This window comes from Pseudophryne corroboree (genome assembly GCF_028390025.1).
Source record: "Pseudophryne corroboree isolate aPseCor3 chromosome 3 unlocalized genomic scaffold, aPseCor3.hap2 SUPER_3_unloc_32, whole genome shotgun sequence".
Classification (NCBI taxonomy): Eukaryota; Metazoa; Chordata; class Amphibia; order Anura; family Myobatrachidae; genus Pseudophryne; species Pseudophryne corroboree.
In genome coordinates this window covers 234,874-258,195 of record NW_026967522.1, presented here as the reverse complement: position 1 = coordinate 258,195, position 23,322 = coordinate 234,874, and the positions used below count along the sequence as shown (strand labels likewise).

The 23,322-nt window shown below is 47.2% G+C and overlaps 2 protein-coding genes across 4 annotated transcripts in view; one reads left to right on the top strand and one right to left on the bottom strand.

The window, feature by feature from the left end:
* The window catches only part of LOC134984046 (zinc finger protein 260-like), a 40,143-nt gene extending 27,495 nt beyond the window's left edge, over positions 1-12,648 (bottom strand). For 2 of the 3 annotated variants that reach the window (XM_063949686.1, XM_063949687.1), the window contains exons 1-5: positions 12,565-12,648; positions 5,380-5,574; positions 4,584-4,662; positions 4,368-4,465; positions 3,762-4,209 (exon numbers count right to left, since the gene is read on the bottom strand). In XM_063949686.1, the coding sequence (XP_063805756.1) occupies positions 3,762-4,209; positions 4,368-4,465; positions 4,584-4,617 (580 nt within the window). In that variant the 5' untranslated portion in view covers positions 4,618-4,662; positions 5,380-5,574; positions 12,565-12,648. Of the gene's footprint in view, positions 1-3,761; positions 4,220-4,367; positions 4,466-4,583; positions 4,663-5,379; positions 5,575-12,564 lie in introns of those variants that run through there. The other variant, XM_063949688.1, reaches the window with a different exon arrangement.
* Positions 12,649-12,868: 220 nt separating this feature from the next.
* Positions 12,869-23,322, top strand: part of LOC134984051 (uncharacterized) — a 236,176-nt gene continuing 225,722 nt past the window's right edge. The window contains exons 1-2 of the mRNA XM_063949693.1: positions 12,869-12,951; positions 19,388-19,519. The gene's annotated coding sequence lies outside the window, so the exon portion shown is untranslated. The remainder of the gene's footprint in view (positions 12,952-19,387; positions 19,520-23,322) is intronic.

The following is a 23,322-nucleotide window of genomic DNA, read 5'->3' as shown; positions in this document are numbered from 1 at the left end:
CGGCGGGCCGCCCAAGAAGGTCCAACCGACCGAGTAGAATGGGCCTTTATGGTAGCAGGAGCTGGAAGGCCAGCCTGTACATAAGCATGTGCAATCACCATTCTAATCCATCTGGCCAGGGTCTGCTTGTGAGCAGGCCAGCCAAGTTTGTGAAAACCAAACAGAACAAAGAGAAAATCCAACTTCCTGACGGGAACTGTCCTCTTCACATAGATACGGAGAGCCCATACCACATCGAAAGACCTCTCTTTGGTAGACAAGTCAGGAGAGGCAAAGGCAGGAACCACGATCTCCTGATTCGATAAATACCCGGGACGTGTTCTAAGAACCGCCCGATCACAGTGAAAAATCAGATAAGGTAACCTACAAGACAAGGCACCCAAATCCGACACCCGTCTAGCAGAGGCTATAGCCAGCAGAAACAATACCTTAAGGGAAAGCCACTTAAGGTCTGCAGATTCAAGAGGCTCAAACAGAGACGCAACGCCTCCAGAACCACCGACAGGTCCCATAGAGCCACAGGCAGGACATAAGGAGGTTGAATCCGCAACACACCCTGAGTGAACGTATGCACATCAGGCAAGGTCGCACTTTTTTTCTGGAACTAAACCGACAAGGCAGAAATATGAACATTGATGGAGGCCAGACGAAGGCCCAAGTCCAGGCCCTGTTGTAGAGGGGCCAAAATTTTGGCCGTACTAAACTTGTAAGCATCATAATTGTTAGATGCACACCAAGCAAAGTAAGAATTCCAGACCCTATGGTAAATCCAAACAGAGGTCGGTTTCTGGGCCTTCAACATGGTTTGAATGACCGCCTCAGAAAATCCTTTGGCCTTGAAGACGGAAGCTTCAAGAACCACGCTGGCAAAGCCAATCGGGCCCTGAGCGAGGAAATCTGGGCACTGCGGAAGTAGAAGGGGACGCTCTATCAATAGACCCTGAAGGTCTGAGAACCAGTGCCATCTGGGCCACGCTGGAGCGATCAGAAGTAGTATTTCTTCTTCTTGCTTGAACTTCCGGAGGGAACACGTATAGCAGCCGAAAGTTCCATGGAATTGCCAGTGCGTCCACGAACGCTGCTTGAGGATCCCTTGTCCTTGCTCCGAAGACCAGAACCTTGTGATTGTGTCGAGATGCCATCATGTCCCCATCTGGACGGCCCCACTTGTACACGAGGAATTGAAACACTTCTGGATGGAGGCTCCACTCTCCGGCATGTACGTCCTGACGAATGAGAGAGTCCGCTTCCCAGTTTAGGACACCCGGAATGAGCACTGCCGATATGGCTGGCAGATGACGTTCCGCTCACTGAAGAATCCGTGATACTTCCCTCAATGCCATGCGGCTTTGAGTGCCGCCCTGATGACTGATGTACGCCACCATGGTGGCGTTGTCCGACTGTACTTGAACAGGTCTGTTCTGTATTAAATGCTGGGGCCAAGTTCAATGAGTTGAACACCGCCCGCAATTCCAGAATGTTTATCGGGAGGAGAGACTCCTCCTTGGTCCACCGACCCTGAAGGGAGTGTTGCTCCAAAACTGGACCCCAACCTCTCAGACTGGCATCCGTCGTCAGAAGGAACCAGTTGGAGATTCAGAAAGGACGACCCCTGCTCAATCGTTGGTCCTGAAGCCACCAGTTCAGTGACAGACGGACCTCCGGAGACAAGGAGATTATTTGAGACCTGATCCGGTGAGGCAGGCCGTCCCACTTGGCAAGAATCAGCATCTGCAGAGGGCGGGAATGGAATAGAGCATACTCCACCATGTTTAAAGCAGACACCATGAGACCTAGCACTTGCATTGCCGAATGTATCGACACTTGCGGACGAGATAGGAAGCATCGAATCCTGTCCTGATGCTTCATGACTTTCTCCTGAGACAAGAACAACTGCTGGTTGTGAGTGTCGAACAATGACAACAAGTGCACCATGCTCCAAGCTGGGACCAGGGAAGATTTCTTCCAGTTGATGAGCCACCCGTGGGCTTGCAGAAACTGGATAGTCAGATCCAGATGGCGTAAGAGAGTTTCTGGGAAATTTGCCAGGATCAACAAGTCGTCCAGGTATGGTAGGATCCTGACCCCTTGACGGCGGAGCACAGCCGTCATGACCACCATGACCTTGGTGAAGACCGGAGCCATGGTCAAACCAAAGGGTAACGCCCGAAATTGGTAATGGAGGTTGCCAACCGCAAACCTCAGGTATTGCTGATGCGACATTGCAATGGAAATATGCAGGTAAGCATCCTGTATGTCCAGGGAGACCATATAATCCCCAGGTTCCAATGCCAGAACAATAGAGCGAAGAGTTTCCATACGAAACTTGGAGACCTTCACAAATTTGTTCAAGGACTTGAGGTTGAGAGTGGGCCGGGATGACCCATTCGGTTTTGGGACTAGGATCAGCGGTGAATAGTACCCCTTGCCTCTCTGAGCCAGAGGCACCTGTACTACCACTCCTGTGTCCAGGAGGGACTGTACCACCGAATTAAGAGTTTTTGCCTTCACCTGATACAAAGGGATGTCTGTCAGGCAAAATCTGAGGGGGGTGATTTTTGAAGGATACGGCGTAACCTCAAGTGACGACTTACCGTACCCAGGCATCGGAAGTGGTCTTCAACCATTCCTAGGTATACCCTAGAAGTCGGCCCCCCACCCTGGGATCCCCCATGCAGCAGGCTTGTCAGTTTTGGAAGCAGGCTGACGGGTAGCACAGGCCCGTTTGGGCTTATTTGGTTTGGAAGTGCGAACCTGTTTCGAGTACGCCTGACCCTTTGCTTTCCCTGAAGGTTGAAAGGAGCGAAAGGGAGTACTCTTAGCCTTCGGCACCGAAGGGGCAGTACTAGGTAGACACGTTGTTTTAGCAGAAGCTAAGTCAGCCACTATCTTGTGGAGGTCTTCTCTGAAAACAATGTCTCCCTTAAACGGGAGTACCTCCAGGGTTTTCTTAGAAGACAGATCCACGGACCAGGACCGCAACCATAGAATCCGGCGAGCCAGTATGGACGTAGTAGAAACCTTGGCTGCCAGAATACCTGTATCCGAAGCCGCCTCCTTAATGTAATGACACGCTGTGACAATATATGACAAGCATTGTCTAGCATGATCAGAAGCGTTGGACGGCAACTCCGCCTCCAGCTCCTGAGCCCACGCTTCCACAGCGTCTGCAGCCCATGTCGCTGCAATGGTGGGCCTATGTGCAGCACCACTTAGAGTGTAAATTGCATTTAAACAACCCTCCACACGCTTATCCGTCGGCTCTCTCAGGGACGTGACAATAGTTACGGGCAGAGCTGAGGATACCACCAGCTGCGCCACCTGCGAATCCACTGGCGGGTGTGATTCCCAATTTTTACTTCGCTCCGCAGCGAGGGGGTAGCGAGCCAGCATCTTCTTGTGAGGCGTGAATTTCTTTAAAAAGCTTTTTCCTAGGGCTGCAGCCCCCCTGTTGTATGCCTGCTTACTGCATGGCACCAACTACAAAACTGAGCTTCTGTGCACAAAGGTGGGGTTATAGAGGAGGCGGCGCTATGCATTCTGGGAAGAAGGTCAAAGATTTGAGCCTGTTGGTGCCTCGGATCAAGAGCCTACTCTACACCCCAATGTCATTCCCTGTGGAGCCCAGTGTACCCCGCAGCAGAAATACATATTCCACATTAGTGTGTACTGACAGAGGAGGGTGTAAGATAAGAGATTGCTGTAGGGACTGAGCAAGGAGAATATGTGACTCTTTTCTGTAATAAGTGTTTATTACTCACCTGTGCTGATATCTGTAGGGATTTCCTCCTCCTTACACTGCTGATCACCCCTCACATACTTCTCCTCTTCTCCCTCTATATCTTCTGCCTTTATATCAGTCACATACGTCTCTTCTTCTCCCTCTATATCTTCTGCCTTCATATCAGTCACATACATCTCTTCTTCTCCCTCTATATCTTCTGCCTTTATATCAGCCACATACGTCTCTTCTTCTCCCTCTATATCTTCTGCCGTTATATCAGTCACATACGTCTCTTCTTCTCCCTCTATATCTTCTGCCATTATATCAGTCATATACGTCTCTTCTTCTTCCTCTATATCTTCTGCCTTTATATCAGTCACATACGTCTCTTCTTCTCCCTCTATATTTTCTGCCATTATATCAGTCATATATGTCTCTTCTTCTCCCTCTGTATCTTCTGTTTTAATATCAGACAGACGTTCTACCTAAAAAAAACTAAAAAAAACTATAATAACATTTGCATACAGTCAAATGAAACTGAGGTGAAACAGTATAATATCAGTGTATAAGACACACAGCTGCTCTACAGATCATATAGTGACAGTAACTTTGGTATATTGGGGAGACCCTAAATCCCACCTACCTGATCCTCCTGTGGGGTCCTGTGATTCTCCTCTGTACAATCATGGGAATACAGAGGATGGGGACATCTCTCTGGGGTATCTCTGTTACTGGGCCCATCTGTAGGAGACACACAGTGACTGAGTACAGTGTATATATGTGATGATCAGATGATGTGTGTATATAGGGGACCCCATACCTGCTCTCCCCAGTATAATACATGACAGTCTCCTCTTACCCAGTGATGTGAGGGGCCGGTGATTCTCCATCATCACGTCCTTGTACAGACCCCTGTGTTCCTCTACATACTCCTCCTCCTGCATGGAGACACAGACAGTGACATCCTGACACCTTATAGGAACCTGACACACACAGTGATACAGTCATCACCCAGACACATCCCCCTGTGTTACTGTATAATGCCCCATTCCCAGCAGTCACCTCTCCAGTCATCACCCAGACACATCCCCTGGTGTTACTGTATAATGTCCCCTTCCCAACATTCACCTCTCCAGTCATCACCCAGACACATCCCCTGGTGTTACTGTATAATGCCCCATTCCCAGCAGTCACCTCTCCAGTCATCACCCAGACACATCCCCTGGTGTTACTGTATAATGTCCAATTCCCAGCAGTCACTCTCCAGTCATCACCAGACACATCCCCTGGTGTTACTGTATAATGCCCCATTTCCCAGCAGTCACCTCTCCAGTCATCATCCAGAGACGTACCATGGTGTTACTGTATAATGTCCAATTCCCAGCAGTCACCTCTCCAGTCATCACCCAGAGACGTACCATGATGTTACTGTATAATGTCCAATTCCCAGCAGTCACCTCTCCAGTCATCACCCAGACACATCCCCCGGCGTTACTGTATAACACCCCATTCCCAGCAGTCAGCTCTCCAGTCATAACCCAGACACGTCCCCCGGTGTTACTGTACAATGTCCCATTCCCAACAGCCACCTCTCCAGTCATCACCCAGACACGTTCCCCGGTGTTACTGTATAATGCCCCATTCCCAGCAGTCACCTCTCCAGTCAGCAGCTGAATGATCTTGTTGGTGAGTTCCAGGATCTTCTGGTCATTGTGTCTCTTATGTGTCAGTGAGTGAGGTGGAGGCACCGTGATGGGGCTCTAGGTCCTGCTTAGTCCACCTGCAACACGAGGATGGTTGCTGGGGGTCTCATGCTCACCAGATGTCTTCTTCACTATGGTGTAGTCCTGCTAAATGGGGGAGACATCAATATCACTGTAAATACTCCCAGATCTCCTCACCTCCCCAGTCATGTCCCTGTATTATTATTATAGATAATAAGATTTTAATACCTACCGGTAATTCCTTTTCTCTTAGTCCGTAGAGGATGCTGGGGATGCTTCAAGAGCCATGGGGTATAGACGGGATCCGGAGACATGGGCACTTTAAGACTTTGAATGGGTGTGAACTGGCCACTCCCTCTATGCCCCTCCTCCAGACTCCAGTTTAAGTAACTGTGCCCAGGAAGACGGCCATTATGAGGAAATCATTTATTGTTAAACCACGGTGAGCATCTTACCAGCTCACACCTCCAGTATGCCGCAGAACGTTCCATTCAATAGAACACCAGCCGACGGCATGAAGAATATGAAGCAATATGCTGACATAAAGCATAACACAACCTGTGGGTAAACACAACCAATAACAGCATAACGCATGCCACAGCATGAATAACGTCAGCAACAGGCTGACTTAAACGCAACACACCATGTGTGTAACCATACCCAATAACTGCAGATACAGTACGCACTGGGACGGGCGCCCAGCATCCTCTACAGACTAAGAGAAAACGATTTACCGGTAGGTATTAAAATCCTATTTTCTCATACGTCCTAGAGGATGCTGGGGACACTTCAAGCACTATGGGGTATATACCAAAGCTCTAGAACGGACGGTAGAGTGCTGATGACTCTCCCATTGGCCCAACAAGAGGTCCTCATCAGCCAGGGTATCAAACTTGTAAAACTTTGCAAAGGTGTTTGAACCCGACCAAGTAGCTGCTCACCAAAGTCGTAATGCCGTTACCCCTCGGGCAGCCGCCCAGGATGCACCCACCTTTCTGGTAGAATGGGTCTTCACCGATTTCGGTAACGCCAATCCAGCCGTAGAAGGAGCCTGCTGAATCGTATCACAGATCCAGCGTGCAATAGTCTGCTTGGAAGCAGGAGCCCCAATCTTGTTGGGATCCTACAGGGCAAACAGAGCCTCCGTTGTCCTTGAGCCGTTCTGGCGACATAAATTTTCAAAGCTCTGACCACATCGAGAGACTTCTATTCCGTAAAGACTTCAGTAGCCACTGTCACAATAGGTTGGTTCATGTGAAACGATTAAACCACTTTTGGCAGAAAATTGCTGATGAGTTCTCAACTCCGCTCTATCCGTATGGAAGATTAAATAGGGGCACTTGTGGGACAAAGCCACTGATTCAGACACCCGCCTTGTGGATGCCAAGGCCAACAGCCTGACCACTTTCCAAGTGACGAATTACAACTCTACCTTACGTAAAGGTTCGAAACAATGAGACTACCGGAACTACAACACCACGTTAAGACCCCATGGAGCTCCAGGGGGGCACAAAGGGAGGTTGGATGTGAAACTCCTTTTACGAAAGTTCAAACTTTTGTAAAGGAGGCCAATTGTTTTGGGAATAAAACCGATAAGACTGAACCTTAATCGAGCCCAACTTAAGACCCGCATCCACACCACCTTGTGAAAAAAGGAGAAAACGATTCCACTGGAATCTTCCGTAGAAGCCTTTTTGGATTCGCACCAAGACACTTTCTCCAAATATGGTGATAATGTTTTTACGTTACTCCTCTACTGGTCTGACGAAAGTAGGGATGACTTCACTGGAAATATCCTCTCGGCTAGGATCCGGCATTTACCTGAAGATCCGGATACCAGGTCCTCTTAGGCCAGTCTGGAACAATGAGGATCACTTGAACCTTTGTTCTTCTTATGATCTTTAGCATTTTTTGGGGAAAAATGGAAGCGGACGGGACGCATAGACCGACTGAAACACCCACTGAGTCATCAGGGCGTCCACTGCTATTGCTTGAGGGTCCCTTGACCTGTAACAATATCTGTGAAACTTCTTATTGAGGCAAGACGTCATCTTGTCAATTTTAGGAATCCCTCAACGACTTGTCACTTCTGTGAAAACCTCTGGATGAAGACACCACTCTCCTGGATGAAGAATGTGTCTGCCGAGGAAGCCTGCTTCCCAGTTGTCCACTCCTGGAACGAACATCGCTGACAGAGAGCACATATGATTTCGTCGCCCAGCGGAAAATCTTTCTGGCTTCTGCCATTGCTCCTTCGGTTTTTGTATGTAGAAAACCGTTATAAATGGCCCTTACCTCTAGACCGTTAATCTGGTGGCAAGTATCCTAACTTGACCCTCTTCCTTGGAAGTTTTCCTCCTGTGTGACAGCTCCTCCGCTTCGAAGGCATGCATCCGTGGTCCATAGGATTCAGTCCTGGAACCCGAACCTGCGCTTATGAGAACTGCGCCGCTGCCACAGGAGTAAAATTCTGGTCTTGAAAAAACAGGATAATCCCAGGTGGGAACCGGACCACTTGTCCCGCTATAAACACTCTGGCATTTAACCTGCTCACTGAATGGCTTTGTAGGCCGGAACCATCTTTTTCATCAACGGAATGTAATGATGGATTGACCCTGTTGCAGATCTGACCCGATTGGATCCTCAGAGCTTTTTCAACTGGAAGAAAAACTTTCAACAGTTCTGTATCTAACAGTATTTCCAACGCCGACAACCGCGTCGTTGGGATCAACAGTGATTCTGGCAAGTTCAGGAGCCAACCACTTTGGAGAATGCAACGTTTTGCACCACTTGGTTACTTGACCTCGCTGTAATCAGGAGAGCGTCTCAGTACAGAAAAATAATGACTCTTTTACTATCGAAGGAAAACCATCATACCGCCATCAATCCAGTGAATTGGTAATGACAATCCTGAATAGCAAACCCAGGTAAGCCTAATGCGGAAGAAACCGTAATTAGACCCCCTTTCTCCTTTTCCAGGTTGGAGATCCCTGCCCTGAGAGATTCCAGCTTGTAGTTCAACTTCTGAAGTAGAAATTTTTGGGATTTTAGATATAGGATTGTTCTGACCGAGCCGTCCGGACTCGGGAGCACGAAAAAGCTTGAATAACAGCTTTTTTGTTTTTGTGACCGGGACAGCAGGACAATGACCTGATCCTGACACAACTCTTGTATGGCGTCGCATACTACCTCCGCATCCACAGGAGAATCGGTAAGGTCTATTTGAAATATCGGTGAGGGGAAACGTCTGGAAACTGCAGTATGTCCCCCTTGGGACTCTATTCTTAAATTCACTGGTCCATGTCCATTCCAGGACTGACTGAAGAGTATTATACGTGGTCCCACCAGTGTGGGCTCCCACAAGATAGACCCAGCGTCATGCGGTGGATGTGGCAGAAACAGAGGAGGATTTCTGCTGACCTCTGACCTTTTCACCTTCCTCTACCTGCAAGGAAAGGGAAATCCGTATCTATTCAATCGAAATGACTGCATCCTACAATAATGCGTCACCAACCGTTGTGAGGGAACATAGGGCAAGAAGGTAGACTTACCAGTGGAATCTGCCGAGATCAACTTAACAAGACCATCCCCAAACCAGGTTTTACCTTCATAGGAAAGAGACTCCAGCTCTTCTCGGAGTCAGCCTCAGCATTCCATTGGTGAATCCACAACGCCCTCCTAGCCGAGACCGCCATGGAATTGGCCTGCTAACCGAAGAGTCCTATATCCATTGTGGTCGCACGGCAGTCTGCTGCAATGTTATAGATATTACCCAACTTCAGGAGTACCCTGCATACAACTACTCCCCCATGCGCACGTAATGCAAGTATAATCAACGTACAAGCGGACACATAGAGTATCACATATGTTGCTGCATACGATCCTTTGTGACAGGGCCCCGTGCAGAACAGGGGGTGACTCTCACTTTATTCTATCCACGGCGGGAAAAGAATAAACACTCGGAATCCTCTTGAGGATTTGAAAATATCTGGTCACGGTCACTTAGCACATGAGAAGGAATAACTTTACCTCAGCATTCATTATAAAAATTGTTATATATATATATATATATATATACATATATATACCTTTAAATACAGCTATACACACAATTATATATATATATATATATATATAACTCATATATAAATATCCCTTTTGACAGGAACAGCAGGGTTCCTAGTGACGTTAATACGTTCTTAATGTGTATGAAACATGTACTGAATGCCGATTTTGTGGATCTAGTCAGGAAACATCATGGTCGACATAAGAAACAGTATTCGTGTCGATCTCCGGGAGTAGTAACTGGGCAAAGTATCGGACTTCTGGCTCTGCAAGGGGGGTGACAGCGGGCTCTGGGAACGAGCATCTAGGCGTATTTAACGATCAGACCCTCTGGAGCTAATGGTGTCCAGTAGCCAAAGAAGCAGAGCCTTGAAACTCACAAAAGTAGGTCTGCTTCTCTCCCCTAAGTCCCACGATGCAGGGAGACTGTTGCCAGCAGTGCTCCCTGAAAATAATAAACCTAACAAAAAGTATTTTCAGAGAAACTCAGTAGAGCTCCCCTGTGTGTGACCAGTCTCACTGGGCACAGAATCTAAACTGGAGTCTGGAGGAGGGGCATAGGAGGAGCCAGTTCACACCCATTCAAAGTCTTAAAGTGCCCATGTCTCCTGCGCATTCCGTCTATACACCATGGTTCTTGAAGCATCCCCAGCATCCTCTAGGACGTATGAGAATTTAGTAATGTCATGGTGACATTCCAAGATCCCCTCACCTCCCCAGTCATGTCCCTGTATTATTACTGTAGTTATACGTGATGTAAATGTGACGCTCCCAGATTCCCTCACCTCCCCAGTCATGTCCCTGTATTATTACTATATATGTGATGTCACTGTGACATTCCCAGATGCCCTCACCTTCCCAGTCATGTCCCTGTATTATTACTATAGCCATAACTGATGTCACTGTGACATTCCCAGATCCCCTCACCTCCCCAGTCATGTTCCTGTATTATTACTATAGATATAAGTGATATCAATGTGACTCTGCCAGACCTCCTTATCTCCCCAGTCATGTCCTTGTATTATTACTACTAATATAAGTGAAATCACTGTGACACCCCCAGACCTCCTTATCTCCCCAGTCATGTCCTTGTATTATTACTACTAATATAAGTGAAATCACTGTGACATCACCACCACTCCCAATGTATTATAATAATAATAATAATAATAATAATAATAATAATAATACCAGGACACCACAAGCTGCTGTCCCTGTATAATAATAACCATACACAAAAACCTGCTCCCCCTGTATTATACTAATAACAACAGGACACCCCATTCTGCTCTCCCTTTATAGTAATAATAAAATGACACCACAGGCTGCTCCCTCTGCAAAATAATAATAATAATAATAATAATAATAGGACACTACAGGCTGCTCCCTTCTGTATTATAATAATAATAACAACAACAACAACAACAGGACACCATAGCCTGCTAATAATGACAGGACACCACAGGCTGCTGACCCTGTATAATAAGTGAACACCACTAGCTACTCCTTCTTTATAATATTAATAATAGGACACAATAGGCTGCTTCTCCTGTATAATAATAATAATAATAATAATAACAAGTCACCACAGGTTGCTTCCCCTGTATAATAATAATAATAATGACAGGACACCACAGGCTGCTGCCCCTGTATAATAATAATAAGTGAACACCACTAGCTACTCCGTCTTTATAATATTAATAATAGGACAACAAAGGCTGCTTCTCCTGTATAATAATAATAATAATAATAATAACAGGACACCACAGGCTACTCCCCTGTAAAATTATAACAACAACAACAATGCACACCACAGGCTACTCCCCCTGCATAATAGTAATAATAACAACAACAAAAGGACACCACAGGCTGCTTCCCCTGTATAATAATAATAGGACAACACTGGCTGCTTCCCCTGTATAATAATAATAGGACACCACAGGCTGCTCCCCCTGTATAATAAATATAATAATAATAACAACTGTACACCACAGGCTGCTCCCTCTGTATAATAATAACAGGACACCACAGGCTGCTCCCCCTGTAGAGTAGGATGCCACAGGCTGCTCCTCCTGTATACTATGACAACACAGGCCGCTCCCCTTGTATACTATGACAGCACAGGATGCTACCCCTGTATATTATGACAACACAGGCCACTCCCCCTGTATACTATGACAACACAGGCCGCTCCACCTGTATACTATGACAGGACAGGATGCTACCCCTGTATATTATGACAACACAGGCCACTCCCCCTTTATACTATAACAACACAGGCCACCCCCCTGTATACTATGACAGCACAGGATGCTACCCCTGTATATTATGACAACACAGGCTGCTCCTCCTGTATACTATGACAACACAGGCCGCTCCCCTTGTACAGCACAATGCCACAGGAAACAACACCTGTAATGTCCCGTGTATACAATTATGGTAACGGTGGGGTCTGTGCCACCTGTATTACGGTAACGGAAGGATACGCGCCACCTGTAGTACGGTAACGGCGGGGTCCGCGCCACATGTATGACGGTAACGGCGGGGTCCGCGCCACCTGTATTATGGTAACGGCGGGGTCCGCGCCACCTGTATTATGGTAACGGCGGAGTCCGTGCCACCTGTATTATGGTAACGGCGGGGTCCGCGCCACAGTATTACGGTAACGGCGGGGTCCGTGCCCCCTGTATTACGGTAACGGCGGGGTCCGCGCCACTTGTATTACGGTAACGGCGGGGTCTGCACCACCTGTATTACGGTAAAAGGCAGGGTCTGCGCCACCTGTATTACAGTAACGGCTGGGCCAGCGCCAACTGTATTACGGTAACGGCGGGGTCTACGCCACCTGTATTACAGTAATAGGACACTAGCGTGTCAGCCACCTGTACAGGGATAATGAAGCACCAGAGGCTGCTCCAGCTGCACTATAACAAGGCACCAGAGGCTGCTCCAGCTGCACTATAACAAGGCACCAGAGGCTGCTCCCCCTGTAGTACAGAATTTGACACCAGAGCTGCTTAGCCTATAGAATAATAATAATAATATCATTACCTGCTGCCAGACACAGCAATGGCTGCTCTCTGCTCCTGCTGCCTTGTGGGAATGATAGAAGGAAGGCGGTGCTCAGACCAGGGGAAAATGGCCGCCGCTCCTGACGTCACTATACGGCCAGGGAACCTATTGCTGCTGCCTGACTGGTCTACAAGAAGATGGCCGCCGGCCTCCTGAACTGAGGACATGTGTGTTAACATTCATTACAGAGTGCTGGGCTGTGGGCGGGGTGTAGTAGGGGAGGACCCAGTAACCAGTAAGCAGCCTTTGCCAATCATGTCCTACTTCCTGCCTGTGCGTTCCACCTTACTTCCGGACTGTGCGGTCCACATGCAGGAAGTGAGTTTTCATCGACTTTTGCAGCCTCCCAGTGTCCGTGGAAATCAGGTAATGGCGTCTTACTATACAGGGGGAGCAGCCTGTGGTGTCCTGATATTATTATTATACAGGGGGAGCGGACTGTGGTGTCCTGTTATTATTATTACAAGGAGGAGCAGCCTGTGGTGTCCTGTTATTATTATTATACAGGGGGAGCAGCCTGTGGTGTCCTGTTATTATTACTCAGGAGGAGCAGCCTGTGGTGTCCTGTTATTATTATTATTATACAGGGGGAGCAGCCTGTGGTGTCCAGTTATTTTTATACAGGGGGAGCAGCCTGTGGTGTCCAGTTATTATTATTATACAGGGGAGCAGCCTGTGGTGTCCTGTTATTATTTTTATTATACAGGGGGAGCAGCCTGTGGTGTCCTGTTGTTGTTATTATACAGGGGGAGCAGCCTCTAGTGTCCTGTTGTTATTATTATTATACAGGGGGAGCAACCTGTGGTGTCCTGTAGTTGTTGTTGTTATTATTATTATTATTATTATTATTATTATACAAGGGGAGCAGCCTGTGGTGTCCTGTAATTATTATTATTATTATACAGGGGGAGCAGCCTGTAGTTTCCTGTTATTATTATTATACAGGAGGAGCAGCCAGTGGTGTCCTGTTATTATTATTATACAGGGGGAGCAACCTGTGGTGTCCTGTTATTATTATTCAGGGGGGTAGCCTGTGGTGTCCTCTTATTATTATTATTATTATTATTATTATTATTATACAGGGGAAGCAGCCTGTGGTGTCATGTTATTATTATACAGGGGTGCAGCCTGTGGTGTCTTGTTGTTATTTTTATGCAGGAGAAGCAGCCTGTGGTGTCCTGTTATCATTATTATTTTCTCATATGTCCTAGAGGATGCTGGAGACTCCGTAAGGACGATGGGGTATAGACGGGATCCGCAGGAGACATGGGTACACTATTAAGACTTTGAATGGGTGTGAACTGGCTCCTCCCTCTATGCCCCTCCTCTAGACCTTAGTTAGATTCTGTGCCCAGGAGAGACTGGACACACACTAGGGGAGCTCTACTGAGTTTCTCTGGAAAAAGACTTTATGTTAGGCTTTTTTATTTTCAGGGAGACCTGCTGGCTACAGGCTCCCTGCATCGTGGGAGTGAGGGGAGAGAAGTCAGACTTACTTATTCTTAGTTCAAGGGCTCTGCTTCTTAGGCTACTGGACACCATTAGCTCCAGAGGGTTCGATCACCTTGGTGCGCCTAGCTTAGGGTTGGGCAACATACGGCCCGCGGGCTGGATGCGGCCCGCAAACCGATCCTGCCCGGCCCGCTACCTCCCACCAGCGCGCAATCACAAGTGGCTTGACAGGCTGAGCTGTTTGTGATTGCGATGCAGCATCTCCAAAGCTGCTGCCGGCGCCGCTGAGGAAATCCTGGGCGCGGGTCTCGCGGTCGTGTCATGTGATGCCTCACGTCAGCCGGTCTGCTGACTGATGTATTTAATTTTTTTACAGAGGACGGGAGCTCAGCCAGGTTGTGTCTGCCGCGGTTGAGGCAGCTGCGTAGTCCTAACGTGAGAGTGGGAGACTGGCTGCTGGGCTGGCTGCCTGTAGCTCCTGCAGCTCCTCAGGTAGTTCTCGCATGGGGTTTTAATGGAGCCGGACGAGGTGCAAGGGTAGCGCCAAAGGAGAACAGGCTGAACCAGTGACTGGCTGTCTCCGGTGCTCTCACTGACTGCAGTATTAGTCAGTTCTGTGCCTCACAAATCGGGGAGACTCGGTCGACGGGTAGGGGAGAGGGGAGGTAATTTATAATAAATTAAGATGGCTGGGTGTGGCACATACTGCCCCTATCATGCTGCTAATATTATCAATAACAGCATAATACTGTCTTTGTTTTCAGCACTGTTTTGTTATCTTTTGGGATTTTTTTTAATACTGGCTTATAGTGGTTTTTATACATTGTATGTTTATTTGTGCCTGCGGGGAAAGGGTGGGGGGAGCGGCCCTCCGATATTAATTAGAAACTGTTCGGTGGCCCCCCAGCTTAAATAATTGCTCACCCCTGGCCTAGCTGCTTGTTCCCGGAGCCACGCCGTCACCCCCCTCACAGAAGACAGAAGCCGGGTGAGTATGAGAAGAACAGAAGACATCAGACGGCAGAAGACTTCAGTAACGGAAGTAAGTACAGCGGTAGTGCTGCGCTCCATGCTCCCACACACCAACGGCACTCACAGGGTGCAGGGCGCTGGGGGGGAGCGCCCTGGGCAGCAGTTACTGAGGGTCTTTTCACTGGCAAGAGTTGGTGCCCGGGCACCGTGTACGATACCCCCGCCAGTATAAAGCAGCGGTCGCGCTGCGCGCCATTGCTCCCACACACTAACGGCTTTACAAGGGTGCAGGGCGCAGGGGTGGCGCCCTGGGCAGCAATATACTCTCCATTAAGCCTGGTTAAACACGTATACAGTGCATAGGCTCTGTATACGGACCCCTGCCAGCATAAAAAGCTAAAATATTAGCGGGGCTGAAGTGCGACGAGAAGGGGCGGGGCTTAGCCCTCACAACATGATTCAGCGCCATTTTCTACATGTCCCCGCCAAAACAGTGTAAACGAAGGGGGGGCACAGTGATTAGTGCAATATAGTATGAAATATAGCACTATCTTATATAAGGGGCATGTAATCATTGTGTTGTGCATATGTGTCTGTGTTTTCCCTGTCAGATATACCCACTATAGCTTTTTAGTACACATGTGTCAACACGTGTGAGTGCTAGGTCGCAAACAGCTATGGGATTCTCTCTGTCGGCATCGCCGACTCCTGTTGGTACTTGATTCAGTAGGTGCAGTGTCAGCAGGTCGGTAGTATTATGCTTTTCAAAGTTAACACTGTAGGGGAGACACAGTAGTATGTGGGTGTAGGGGAGACACAGTAGTATGTGGGTGTAGGGGAGACACAGTAGTATGTGGGTGTAGAGGAGACACAGTAGTATGTGGGTGTAGGGGAGACACAGTAGTATGTGGGTGTAGGGGAGACACAGTAGTATGTGGGTGTAGGGGAGACACAGTAGTATGTGGGTGTAGGGGAGACACAGTAGTATGTGGGTGTAGGGGAGACACAGTAGTATGTGGGTGTAGGGGAGACACAGTAGTATGTGGGTGTAGGGTAGACACAGTAGTATGTGGGTGTAGGGGAGACACAGTAGTATGTGGGTGTAGGGGAGACACAGTAGTAGGTGGGTGACCCTTTCGGCACCAACTGATATTACCGGGTGAAAATTAACATGCTGTAACTAACCTGTATATATATATATTTATATATGTATATGGTACTGTTCCATGGGCCTCTACCTCGAGCACAGACATGGTAGTATTTGTGGGGAAGTGTTATTATAGTAAATTAGTAAATCGTTACCCAACCAGGTGTAAACTTGGTGTTGCGTATAATCCATCTGCACTTTTCTCAATTTCTCTTTCTTGAATTTCAAGAGATTATTTTTGTACTGGTCTACTTGTTCGTTAAGTTTGTTCATCCAGATTTTGGACTGTTCCATGGACAGAGCCGTAGCATGCTCAAGCTCAAATTTGCCAATGTTCTCTCTTGTTCGCTCCAATTCCTTGGTAGATTCCTCAATTACGAGGAGTATCAAGTCCATTGAGCATTTATTTAGGACCGCGATCCATTTTTTACAGAACTCCATACTGTATCGTCCGATGGTGGGGATATTATGGACTCTGAAGCCCCTCGGTAGTTGTTTCGCTCTGTAATAGTCAGATAGCGTCCGGCTATGGTACAGATAGTCCAGTTCGCGTTTCTTTAAGCGGAACAATTCTCGCTGGATATCATCCCCCGAGGCTGTGACATCGTACCCTTAAGATCAAGGAACATTTTAGTAAAATCCCCCCTAGTAAAGATAAAGTTATACTACCACCAAGGATCCAGGGTTTGGGACCTAAGTCGCGATTTGATCCAGTCTCACATAACTCATCGATAAAAACTTTTCACAGGATGCTGGAGACAGCAGGCAAAAACATACCCCTTCATAAACATCATAATTTATTGAAGGAGGAACGTGCTGCTCTAAAAGATCTAAGCAACCGCAAAGACATTGTCATCCGCAACGCGGACAAGGGTGGAGCCGTAGTAATACAGGACATCTTAGAGTACAAGACAGAATGTCTTCGATTGTTGAGCGACCAGGACACCTACTGCAGATTGAGTTCTGATCCTTCACAGGATTACAGAACACAATTGGGGAGTTTGTTACAGGAAGCACAGGATGAGGGGTTGATAACAGCTGATATTGGCAGGAAGCTGTGCCCGGAATATCCAGTAACACCTATATTGTATACAATCCCCAAGATACACAAGAACGCACAGAGGCCTGCGGGAAGACCGATTATATCCGCCCGGGGGTCTCTGTGCGAGCCAGCTGCAGTGTACTTGGATACTTACCTACAACCCTGCATCCAGAACACGGTCTCCCACCTAAAAGACTCTAGTATGCTGCTCAGGAAGTTCCTGTCCATCAAGGAGGTACCAACAGAGGTCGTACTAGCCACCCTAGACGTCACAAGCCTCTACACGTGCATACCCCATGCACAGGGTCTACAGGCTGTAAGACAGCTGATAACAGGGAACAGACATTATGAAGGACCCGATGTAGATTTCTTTATTTCATTGTTGGAATTCACCCTCACCCATAATTTCTTTATTTTTGATGGGATTTATTACAGGCAGCTAACGGGGTGTGCCATGGGGTCTTCGGTGGCACCCTCGTTCGCCAATTCCTACATGTGGGTAGTAGAGAGAGAGCTCTTTTTTGCAGAGAAAACGGTGGCGGACTGCTTGTTCGTCTATTACAGGTATATAGATGACCTATTGCTGTTTTGGAGAGGCACAGAGTTGGCATTACAAGAGCTGGTGGCGACACACAATGCCACAACCAGCCCCATTAAGTTTACTGTAACAAGCAGCAAGACAGAGATCTGCTTCTTGGGTATCCACATCAAAATCCAAGATAAGCAGATCATCACTAGTTTGTACAAAAAACCGACAGACAGGAACACCATGTTAAGGCATGATAGTTTCCACCCCCCAGCCACAGTTAAGGGGCTCCCTTACTCCCAGTTTCTACGTGTCTGCAGGGTGAATAGCGATAAACAACAAAGGATATCCCAATTGGACGAAATGGAGCAAAGATTTCTCCAAAGGGGATATCCCAGAAAATTATTGCAGGCAGCCAAGGTGAAGGCCTTGGGTAAAAAGAGAGAAGAGCTATTGCAACCAGCTGAGGCCAAGGATATGACCAAGGTCATTCCATGGGTGAATGAATTCTCTACCAGGAGTGCGGCCACTAAAAAGCAGGTACAGAAGTTGTGGCCTATTGTCACAACAGACCCAGATTTACAAATCTTTAAAGATAAGAGACTGATGCCTAGCCATAAAAGAGGTAAAAGCATCAGGGATATAGTGGTCAAGACGGACATGTCCAAATTCAAAGCACCCCCAGTAAAGAATTTCTTAACACGCAAAAATGGCTGCTACAAGTGCACAGGATGCACCACGTGTTCCCACATGTCACCGGGTGATAATATTGTCCATCCATACACGGGGAAGAAATTCCCCATTAGATGGCCTCTGACCTGCAGCACTAAATTTGTGATATACGCCATTATGTGCCCATGCGGGCGCTATTATATCGGCAAGACGGAGTGCCAGTTTAAGATCAGAATGGCACAGCACAGGCAGGCAATACGCAACGCCTTAGCAACTGGTAGCGCAGATCAACCTGTGGCCAGACATTTTTTGGATAACAGACATGGCATGGCCACATTTAAACACAGGATCATTGATCATGTGCCAATTCAGCCCAGAGGTGGCAATCGAGGACAACAGTTATTGCAACTAGAGTCCAGGTGGATCCACAAATTAAACACCCTGAAACCGGGCGGTTTGAATGACAGTCTGGGCTTGATTAATTTTTTGTAAAGTCAGCAATAAATATAAATTTAAATACATAACTGCCAACAAATGACGTATATAGAAGGTCACTATAAGCAGAAATTAGGAATGAAAATAGGAGAAAAATCTCCAAATTAAACAGAATAATCTACCAGCAGCCAAAATAAACATCAGCATATGTTGTTTTAAGGAACATTAATTACTGTGCACAAATAAATAATTTTGGAGTGAAGCACCCATCCTGACACCAGCCGAGTAATAATTATCCGGTGGGTGTACAGGTCTTAATTCAGCAAAAATTTAAGCACTAAAAGTACCACAAGAGACATCGTGAACACATTGAATGTTTTAATAATGATTGTAAAAATGTTGTTTTTAACTATACATATTGATGACATGACAGCGGAGCAGGTTTTCTTTCTTTTTTTTAAAAAAATAAGCTACCGTTTCTTAATTATATATATGTTGTATGATTCGATTTTAAGCACTAGGGATAAAGTGTTCACTTTTTCTTCTTCCCCCTCAGCGTCGCCATGGTCACGCGGCCCACAAGGAGACGTCACTTCCGGTAGGAAAGAAGCATTCAGAGCCGCGGACAGGAAGTGCGGCTGGCGTGTCCACGGCGGTCGCTGGCGGGGAGATCAGAAAGAGGAGGGGGGTAAGTGTGTATTTAAAGTTCACTATTGTCACTGTTTGTTTGTCCTGAAGACGGGGAGGTGGTCCCCGAAACGTTGACCGCACAAATACAGTTTTTTCACCGTTTACAACAGTCTTTGAGTGCCGCCTTTTGATTTCTACTGTCGGTATATATATATATATATATGCAGGATATGTGTGTATTACATTATGTATATTCATATTATGATTTCCAATGAATGCTGAAGTAAAAGTATTCCTTCTCATGTGCTGGTCGCTCTGTTGATAAATCTCTCGGTCGGCCGTGACGAGTTTGTCTCAGATCCTCACAAGGAGTCCGAATGTTTATTCTTTTTCCCGCTGCGGATTGAATACTGTAAAAGTCAACTCCTGGTCTGCACGGGGCCCTGTCACAAAGGATCGTATACAGGAAGCTAAGTGATATTTTATTCTATGCTTTGGAGTTATTTGCATCACCTGCACATGGGGGAGTGTTTATATTCGGAAAGACATCCAATAGAATTACCCTATAGAGAGAGGGGGTGTGTCTTATGTTGATTCTGCTCTATAACATGGCGGCAGGCTGCCGTGCGACTGCAGGAGGTGTGGCCGGGGGAATGCTGAGGCAGACTCCGAGAGATACTGGAGTGTTTCCCTGGGACGGTGTACCGCTGTTTGGGGAGGCCTCAGTCAATGTTGGCGGATACCACTGGTAAGTGTAACTTCGTGAGTTAGACTCCCTCACAACGGTTGGTGACGCATTCTGCTGTGGGATGCAGTCATTTCAACCGGTTCGATACCGTTCTTTTTTCCCTTTCGGTGCAGACAGTGGAAGGTGAAAAGTAAGAGTTCTGCAGCCTGGTCAGGTTCGCAGCAGCGGATGTCGTTTTCTGTGTCTACCACATCCACCGCATGTCGCTGGGTCTATCTGGCTGGAGCCCACTCTGGTGGGAACTCATCTACTACTCTTCAGTCAGTCCGGGAATGGACTTGGACCTGTGAGTTAATAATGGAATCCAAAGGGGGACATACTGGAGTTTACAGATGATTCCCCTCACTGATTTTTCAAATAGATCTTGCTGTTTCCCCTCTGGAAGGGGAGGTAGTATGCGACGCCATACCAGAGTTGCTTCAAGGTCAGGGCATTGTCCTGCAGTTCCTGGTTAAAAAAAAAAAAAAAAAGGGGGAAAACAGAGATTTCTCCTTACGAAGTTGAGCTACAGGATGGAATCTCTCAGGCCAGGGAGCTCCAGTACGTAAAGGTAGAAAGGGGTTTAAATGCATTGTTCTCCACATTCAGCTTACCTGGGTTGATATCCAGGACTGTCTTTGCCATTTCACCGGAGTGATGGCAGTAGGATGGTATTCTATCACCAGTGAGAGCCATTGTTATTCTGTACTGGGACACTCTCCTGATTAAGGCGAGGTCAGGACACAAGTGCAAATCGTTGTTTCTCTCTGAGTGTTCTTCAACACAGGGAATGGCTGTTTTCCCAACGACGTAGACGTCGGAGGTGGGTATCAGGGTAGATACGAAACGGTTGAAGTTCTCTGTGTTTTCCTGTGGAAAGAGGTCTGAGGATCCGGAGTCAGATCAGATTTGCAGTGACAATCCATCAATATGTTTCGTTGATGAAGAAGATGGTGCGGCCTAAGAGGCTTTTCGGTGAGCAGGTCAAATGCCAGAGTGGTTTTCACGGGGCCAGTTGGAAATGTGGTCCGAATCTCACGTGCACATGCGCCAGAATATAATCCTAATGGCCAGGATATCGCTCCTGGGGTGTCTGCTCAGTTCTCACCTCCTAGAGGGACGAAGGTTCGGAATCCAGGATGAGATCCTGGTGTCCATGCATGCAGATCTCCGATACTGGGGAGCAGTCCTTGCAAGGGAAGTATTTCCAGAGGAAAAGGTCAAGCTGGGAAGCTTGTCTGCAATAAGCTTTCTTGAATTAAGAGCTATTTTCAGTGAACATATGCTTAGTGATCTGCACGTGTTAATTCTGTTGGAAGACTTGATAGCAGTGGTGTTAGCAAGCCGCTAGGGCGGAACAAGGAGCAAAGCGGCAATGGCAGATGCCGTAAAAGTTTTCTGCTGGGTGGAAAGACTGGTAAACACTATATTAGCAGTCTTAGTTCTGGATGTGAACGACGGAGAAATAGTTTCCTCTGCAGACGCGATGTCCATCCGGGAGAAATACTGTCGTCATCGAGAAGTTTCGCTGAAGCGACAAGTCTTTGAGGAGTGCCTCACTTGGACATGTTGGCATCTCGCCTCATCGATAGACCTCAGGTATATTGTTCCAGGTCAGGGGACAATCAAGCTATAGCAGTGGACGTCCTCGGGACAGCTTGGGTCTATGTGTCCCGTCCGTTATCACTCTTCTGAAGGTGATAAACGTAATAAGAACAAAGGTTCAGGCGATCCTCATTGTTAGAGTCTAAACAAGGAGGGCTTGGTATCTTCAAGATTTACTCATAGAAGATCCCTGGCCTCTTCCTCTACGTGAGGAACTGTTACAGCAAGATCCGGGCGTGTATCAAGACTTACCGCTGCTGCGTTTGACGGCGTGGCGATTCAATGCCATATCCTTGCCAGAAAGGGTATTCCCAGTGACGTCATTGCCAATCTTCTTCAGGCTATAAAAGAAGCAAAGCCTTACCACCGTGTTTGGAGAAAATATGTGTCTTGGTGTGAATCCAAGAAAGTTACTACGGAAGCTTCAGCTGGGTCATTCTTCTCCATTCTTTGCAAGCAGGTGTGGATGCAGGCCTAGAGTTAGGCTCCATTCAAGTGCGGGTTTGACCTTATGCATTTTCTTTCAAGAAAGAATTGGCGACCTTTCTGGAAGTTCGGACCTTCGTGGAAGGAGTACTGCACATCCAACCTCCATTTGTGCCCCCATTGGCACCGTGGGACCTTGACGTGGTGTTGCATTTTCTTGTGTCACAATGATTGGAACCATTATGAAAGGTTGTGTTAAAAATGTATTTCTTGGAGAGTGGTCATGCTTTTGGCTTTGGCGTCCGCAAGGCGGGTGTCAGAAGTAGCGGCTGGGTCTCACAAGAGCCCCTGTTTGATCTTCCAGGTGGATAGAGCGGAATTGAGAACTCGGATAATAGTTATGCCAAAAGTGGTTTCGGTGTTTCATAGAAACCAGCCTATTTGATGCCTGTGGTTACTTAAGCATTGGCTGATTCAAAGTCTCTCGATGTAGCCAGGGCTTTGAATATTTATGTCGCCAATTTGGCCCAGATTGGGGAAACAGAGGCTCTGTTTGTCCGGTATGCTCCCAGCGTGATTGGGGCGCCTGCGTCTCTGCAGTCGGTTACACACTAGATCTGTGATCCGATTTGGCGTGCTCGTTCTATGGCTGGATTGCCGTTACCGAATTCGGTGGTGACCCATTCTACTAGGAAGGTGGGCTCTTCTTGGGCGGATGCCAGAGGAGTCTTGGCGGTTCAACTTTGCCGAGCGGATACTTGGTCGGGTTCAAACACTTTTGCTAAGCTCTATAAGTTTGATACCCTGGCTGATGGGGACCTCATGTTTGCTCAATCGGTGCTGCAGAGTCGTCCGCACTCTCCCGCTCGGTCTGGAGCTTTGGTATAAACCCCATGGTCCTTACAAAGTCCCCAGCATACTCCACGGACTAAGAGAAAAGGATTTACCGGTAGGTATTAAAATCCTATTATTATTATTATTATTATTATTATTATAATACAGGGGGAGCGGACTGTGGTGTCCTGTTGTTGTTATTACTATACAGAGGGAGCAGCCTGTGGTGTCCTCTTATTATTATTATTATTATTATTATTATTATTATT